The 7,050-nt window shown below is 41.2% G+C and overlaps 1 protein-coding gene across 1 annotated transcript; it reads right to left on the bottom strand.

Annotated features, from left to right (window-relative positions):
• Positions 1–5,315: 5,315 nt before the first annotated feature.
• LOC121517099 (nuclear factor 7, brain-like) lies at positions 5,316–6,662 on the bottom strand. The gene has a single exon (XM_041798628.1). It carries the CDS (start codon positions 6,660–6,662, stop codon positions 5,316–5,318), a length of 1,347 nt encoding a protein of 448 aa, XP_041654562.1.
• Between the last annotated feature and the right edge of the window lie 388 nt (positions 6,663–7,050).

Genomic DNA, 7,050 nt, shown 5'->3' with positions numbered 1-7,050 from the left:
TGAGATGCCGTACATCTCATAGAAGATGAAGAAGGAAATGAATGCTAACTGCCAACAAACACCAACGAAGAAAAGGAGGAAGTGACGTTGTTAGTCACAGACTTCATATTTAACACTTCTAACAAACAGCACACCTCATACATCTATTTATTATGATTTAGAGCAGGGCTGTCAAACTCAATCACAGCAGGGTCTGCATTCTGGATTCAGGACGAACCTGAGGGCCTAACAGGGTCACCTTTTTAACCATAAACTGTTAACCTAATTTCACTGGTGATAAAATATGAAAATAAAACCTAGCACTGATGATAAACGATTTTGACATTTGAATAGTTAAAAAGATAAGTTTAAAGGCTCACAATCTGAGAAAAGTTAATTTATTAGTAATGTTTTGTTGAACCCAGAAGCAGACCGGAAACAGGAGCAACAGTTTAACAGATTAATTGTGAGGGAATTTGGAGGAGGAGGGGAATCCGGGAGTCAGAGAGTGAGGGGGAATGCAGGAGGTCGTGAGGGCGTGAGGAGAGAGGTTCTGAGCTGGAGGTGAGTGGGAGAGTCTGTAGCAAGAGTTTGGCAGCATTGCAGAGATTGGGCTGAGGCACTGGCGGCCCGGAAGGCACTGGAAAAGACGGAGGAGAAGCAGGATTAGTAAAAGGCACAGGTAAGCACAGGAAACTTGCAATAATGCTGAGTATTTTCGAGATGCACGAGCGTGAGGCCACATCATACAACATCAGATGCGGGAATAATCTGGTGCCTGAGAATCCTCGCAGCAGAGCCTGTGAGGAAGTGGTGATTGTCGTGATTGCGTGCAGGTGCAAGAGTGCCGTGAGAACCAGTGCAGGGGAGGGGCCCAATCTCTGTGAAGACAGAAGCAAAAACACAAGGCAGGAAACAGATCTCTGAAAGACTTTCAAAATAAACTGAAAAGTGCTACAATCACCACAGATAAGTTCATATTTTCACACTTGAGGAAATCTGCAGACCTCAGACTGATGGGCCAGTTATAACAGAAATATGAGATCATCTTTGCAGGCCGGCTTTATCTGTTCCATGGTCCGGATTTGGCCCCCGTGCCTCGAGTTTGACACCTGTGAGTTAGACAGTCAAAGCCTTTGTTTTGCGTATGTGGTGTGCTGTTTATTAGAACTGTTACATGTAAAGTCTACGACTGACGACGTCACTTCCTCCTTTTCTTTGTTGGTGTTTATATGTGGTTGGCATTCACTTCCTTCTTCTTCTTCTATTACCAGTATTAGCTTCGGTCTGAGATATGCGGTGTCTCACATAAGCGGTCTGCAGCCAGACCCCTCTCATCTCTTCAGGCATCCTCCCAGCTGACCCCTCCACGACGCGCATGGTGGCCCTTGGTGTCTGGACCAGCCCACCGGGTCCTGTGCACCAAGTATGCATTGAGCTGGATCAGGCCTTGGAAAGCGCCAGATGCCCATAACAGTGCAGCTACTTTTCCATCACTTGCACTTCCAAGCCGTGATAATCCCATCCAAGAAAATCCAATTTGCTTATTCAAATTTGTGTGTGTGTGTGTGTGTTTTCAATGTTATAAAAATCCTCTTAAACTGGCACTCAAAGATTATACACCCCCACAATAGAATTAAATTTTATATTTATGATCAGGAATAATCCTAATTTAAAAAGTAATAGCAAAATGTTGGGAAAATATTGATGTCCATTATCTTTATGGCTACTTCTGCACGCTGCCATTTTTGACCACTTACACCCTGAGTGCTAAAGTATCTGAAGTTTAACATAAAAGAGTTAAATAATCAATATAAACTCAGCAAGTTCACAAAAAATGGTTCTCTGAAAATTCATTAAATGGGTTCATATCATCATTAAACTGCATCAGTTCTTAAATTAAATATACATTTCCACAAAATCATATTCATTTTGAATAATGTGTGGCCGGTGTCTCTCGTTCTCCCTGTAATTTATACATTTCTCACATCATCTGGACAGCATCTCTTTCTTAAAAAGCACAATGCATGTGATTACTGATGACAGCACTGTCTGAATAAATGCTATGATCTTATTTATCTGTTCGTAGCATACATTTAATATCAGCTTCTGGTGCTAAATATGTTATTATACTGCCCTTTTGTGGTTTATTTCAAGCGGCAGTGCATCCACTTTAAACTACCTAAGTGTTTGTCCTCAGTTGTGGATGGGCCCTTGAAAGGTCCAGTAAATCTCCTGAGGTTCCTTTTCCTGATCTCAAAGTATGCACTCTAGATCCGTAGCATTAGTACTAGCCCTCTGGTGAGCATTCACCTCCTGATCCTGGCTCCTCATTTAGATTTGAAAACAGACACAGAAGATTTTATTGTGGCTGCACTGACATCACTGTCCTAGAAATGAACCCTGGCCAAGTGGTCAGTCAGAATCTCTATATACTTATAGAGTTTCAGAACATGACTCCGCCCCCTCCTTGCTGACATCACAGCCTTGTTGGGACATGGTGGCCATTCACCAACCATCCACTACTCCTCCATCAGGACCATCCAGGGTTGCACGGCACTAATCAATAAAAAAGACTGTTTGAAAATGAGTCTTCATGTATTTCTGGGCCCACTGTAACCATTTCTGCTTGTGAGCATTGGCTAGGGGGGGCTGAATAGTAGGTTTATACATGACTTTAAGCCTCTGGAGGATCCTACACCTTGAGGTTGGTGGGACTCCAGAGGTACCAGCAGCTTCAAATACCTGTTTGCTGCTTTGTAATGACATGTTAGCAGCTGCTCTCTTAATCCCATGAATTTGTCCATCAGAAACCTTCCTCATTATGCCTTTATCTGCACGAACCCATCTGTGCTCTGAATCAGCCACAAATGTCTTCTATGTTAACATGGAACTTGTCCTGTTAAGATGTTTTTGATTGAAATAGCTTTGATTTCAGTAAATATGACCTCCTAATGCTGCAAATTCAACAAATGACCATTTTCAGTTCTTTACAACCTATAAAAGCTTTTAAAATTCTGCTGTGCTTAATAATGTGGAACAGCGCATTTTGAGTTTTTTTTTTTTTTTTTAAATAATGGTTATCATTATGAAGTTTGTTCAAAAACATTTAAATTATGCTCTAACGGCTGACGACTTGAAAAATATTCTGTCATTTGCATTAATATTTAGAAAAAAAAGTCATTTGCATAATAATGTGGAAAGCGGTGTAGGTAAAATACAGTAAAACAATGAATAAAATACAAATGGTGAAAAAATAAAAGCTCATGCCATTTTAAGAAAGCAGTTTCACATTTGAATCAGGCAGCAACAAATGAATTATGTATTTTTTGTTGTTTTTTAAGTAATAATGGGTATTTAGGTTTAAATGAAAAGTAGTCATTTCTCACATTTGACCCCGTCTCCACGGGCCCCTCCCTGACTCAGGGCTCCTGTAATTAAGCATTCTTCAAGTCTGATTACTTCAGCCTTACAGGGAGTAAACAACACATGGATGATTTAATCAGGGCTGTGATGACTTTTTCTTTTATCTAAATGCTACAAAGACCAGGGGTCTCACTTACCAAACATTGCATAGAATCCAAACTAAAATAGTTTTTGCACCCCAGATAATTCAGATTTATAAAGCGTTGCACACTCGACTACCGGCGCGACCAATATTAAACTTTCTGGTACTAAAACAGAGGTGCATGGAAGCCCATCTCTGCCACTTTAAAAGATAAATGTGAAAGTGACACAATTCTAACAAAAAGGAATACTAGGTCAATTTTATGAAATAGCAAGTCATAATTGGGAGATTGAAATGTCAAAATTATAAGATAAAAAGTTGAAATTATGAGTGAAAAAGTCAGACTTATATGAGATCAAGTTATAATTATGGGAATAGAGAAATCAAAATAACTCTTTGCTTTAACAAAAATTACCAAAAAAGGCAAAAACAAGATAATTTCATAATTACCTAAGTTTATTAGATCTTATTTATAAAACAGACTAAATGCCAGGCCTCCTGTGCTTCCATTCTGAAATTATGTCTAAGAAACTTTCATCACGCCCAGTTGTCTTACTTTGAAATTAACTTGGGAGATAAATATTAAAATGAGTTTTTACTGGTACATGTCCGTCCTTCTGTTCTTGTAACTTCCTAAGCATTATTAATCCCAATAATAGTACAAACTAAATATCAAGTTTTCCCAAGAAGCACAAATTAAAATGAATTTAAAGTCACAAGTAGATTTAGATCGACAAAGCTCTGTGTGTCTACTAGTACAGAAGAACAAGGAGTTAAAATAATATTGACAACAGTCAGATTAAAACAGCTTTCTATACATTTTTTTTCCTTTCAAAATGCCTCTTAATGTGAGTATTCAGTCTACATGTCCCAGAAACATGGATATTTCCTATCTCTGTGTATCTGACCATTCTTTATTGTTTTCATTCTTGAATAAATTCATTGGAGAACAGCTGATCTCCAGCTCAGTGAAGTCCTCTCTGTTTAATATCATATCAGTGGGCTCGAATATGTTGATTATGTCACCAAATCAATCACTCCTAACAACACGTTAGGGTTGTAAACCCTGTGAATAAAGGGGCTGTTGTTATGGTGATAACGGGAGAGTTTAAACTCAGAAAGGTGTTTATGTTCGTGTCTGTTGGTGCTGCATTAAGCATTATCATCTTAGCTAAATTTTAAGTCTCACCAGGTGAGATTTATGAGCTGCTGTAGTTTTCTCCAAAGCATACAGATGGGCAGACATTTTGAAAGTTATCCTTCCTTCATATAAAGTCCACTTGACTTTTTCCTGAGGTGCAGAACTGAAAGATGTTTAGGTGACAACCACTGAAACACATCCAGCTACCTAGCCAGCACCTACAGCGAACAGAACTCTCGTTTAAAGGTAAAAGGTCACTGCAGGTCGCGGGAGATTACAGACGCTGAGCCAGAACATGGCGGAACGGGCTATGGGAACAAATAGCAGAGCCTCATGAACCGATCTCTAACATTAAAACTGGTACAAAGACCGGTTCGTGCCAGGGCTCTGCGGACCGATGCACTCGGACTAAAGATCGGTTAACCGATCCATATCGGATTATCTTTACACCACTAATAAAAATGTTAATTACATGGATTTGCTGTAACGCCACCTACTGTCAGAAGCCAGTAACACCTCTAAAATGTGCTATCTTCTTTTATTCTACATGACGAATATCAGTTCTGACCTGATCCCTTCTACATATTAGCATCCTCCTTTGCCATACTTCCATCTAGTGTTGATGGAAAGTACTCCTTCATATACTAAGTTAATTGTTTGATGCTTTATTAAGGAGGTTTTAATCTGTTATTTCATTTGGTCCACAGCCACAGGGGCCTTCAGTGGTAAAATCCTCAGTGAACCTGCATCTAAAAACCTAATGTGAGGAAACAGACGCTCAGTGAAGGTGTGTGTGAAAGTGTATAAATGTGTGCCTTTATCTGGATTAGAAAACATTAGCTCTCCTCTGTCATAGTCCAGATCCACTCTGATCCTCTGTGGTTTCTCCATTTTGAGAAAAGTGGGACAATGAGAGGAGGATACTGCTGTGTACTGACCATTAAATGTGCGTATTAGCCAAAAACTAGACAGTGTGGATTCCCTCGCCTGTACAGGCCCTGTTGACACGCCCAATGACCACCGTGTAGTCTCTCCAACCTCAAAGACCCAGTTGTGACACCCTGAATCAAAGCCTTCAGAGCCCAGGACAATGAAGAGTTTAAACCTCTCTGGATTATCAGGAAGTTGTTGTCTTCTACACCGTCTCACAGAGGTAAGATCATCAGAGAGGATGAGCTCTGAATGAGCCGTGTTTGGGTCCAGAACGAAAGGCCAGTAGGAGACCTTGTCCTTCATCTTGTTCCAGATGTTGAAGCCCAGGTTGCCAAGATGTTTGGCGACATCCATTAGAGCTCCTAGCGGCAGCTGTGGATCCTCCAGCAGGGGGTGCTGCTGGACTCGCTCCACTGTAGCTTTGTAGTTTGTCAGGAATGAGACGTCTTCAGACATCAGCTCCTCCTCTGTAGCTCTGATTTCATCAGACAGAGCTGCTATCTCCCTGCTCAGAGCCTCCATCTCATCCTTCATCCTCTGCCTCTTCTGCTCCTCCTCCTCCCTCAGTGCATGTAGCCTGGCCTCCTCTTCCTCCTCTAGAAAGTGGTGAAGCTTCCTAAACTGCTCCCTGATCTGCCTCTCTGTTTGTTGAGCCTGGACTTGAATGTATTCTGCTGTTTGATCAAACTTCACTCGAGCTTGTTCACAAACCTTTAACTTGTCCTTTAAGGGCTGCAGAGAGTCCTGGAGTTTGGTCCTGTGTTGTAGAACAGCTTCATCCATGGGTCTGACGGTGTGGTCGGTGTGTGTTTCTGAATCTCTGCAGACGACACACACCAGCTCCTGGTGGTCCAGACAGAAGAGTGTGAGCTTCTCAGAGTGCAGACTGCAGAGATCCTGCCTCTTTAAAGCAAAGTCAGGGAGCAAAAAATCCTTTGAACTTTTTCTCCTACATTTGGGACACTCCTGGTTCTTCTTCTCTTTCCATGAGCTCTGCAGACAGTCTCTGCAGAAGCTGTGACTGCAGGACAGGCTGACTGGATCTTTAAAGATTTCATGGCAGATGGGACAGCACAGATCCTCCTCTAATCTGGATGCCATTATGACTCTGAGTGAGGCTGCAGCAGCACAGTCTTTCTTTAAAATTGTAAAATCTTGAAGAAAGTGTCCAAAAATGCTCAGTTTCTCTCCTTCAATCGTCCGTTTAGTTTTAAAGACGAATGTAAAGCTTGTCTGTCGATGTGTGTGTCTCCCGTGTTGAAGCAGCTTATCAACTTCTTTCCTTGTTGGTGTCAACTTACACAGCAGAGGAAGGGGCGGAGCTTCCTCACAACAGAGAAACAGCTTTAGACATGCACACATGTTCAGTTCTGGGGGATTCACAGCTCCTCCTCATAGTCAGTCAGGCTCCGTTGAGACTTAGGGATGCAACCATGAGCCTGTTTTTTTTGGGTTCAGTAAAATACCTTGAAATATAATTTCAAAAAAA

Source organism: Cheilinus undulatus, linkage group 2 (genome assembly GCF_018320785.1).
Source record: "Cheilinus undulatus linkage group 2, ASM1832078v1, whole genome shotgun sequence".
NCBI classification, from domain to species: domain Eukaryota; kingdom Metazoa; phylum Chordata; class Actinopteri; order Labriformes; family Labridae; genus Cheilinus; species Cheilinus undulatus.
Note: the sequence above shows the minus strand (reverse complement) of the source record. Positions and strands in the feature narration are given on the sequence as shown.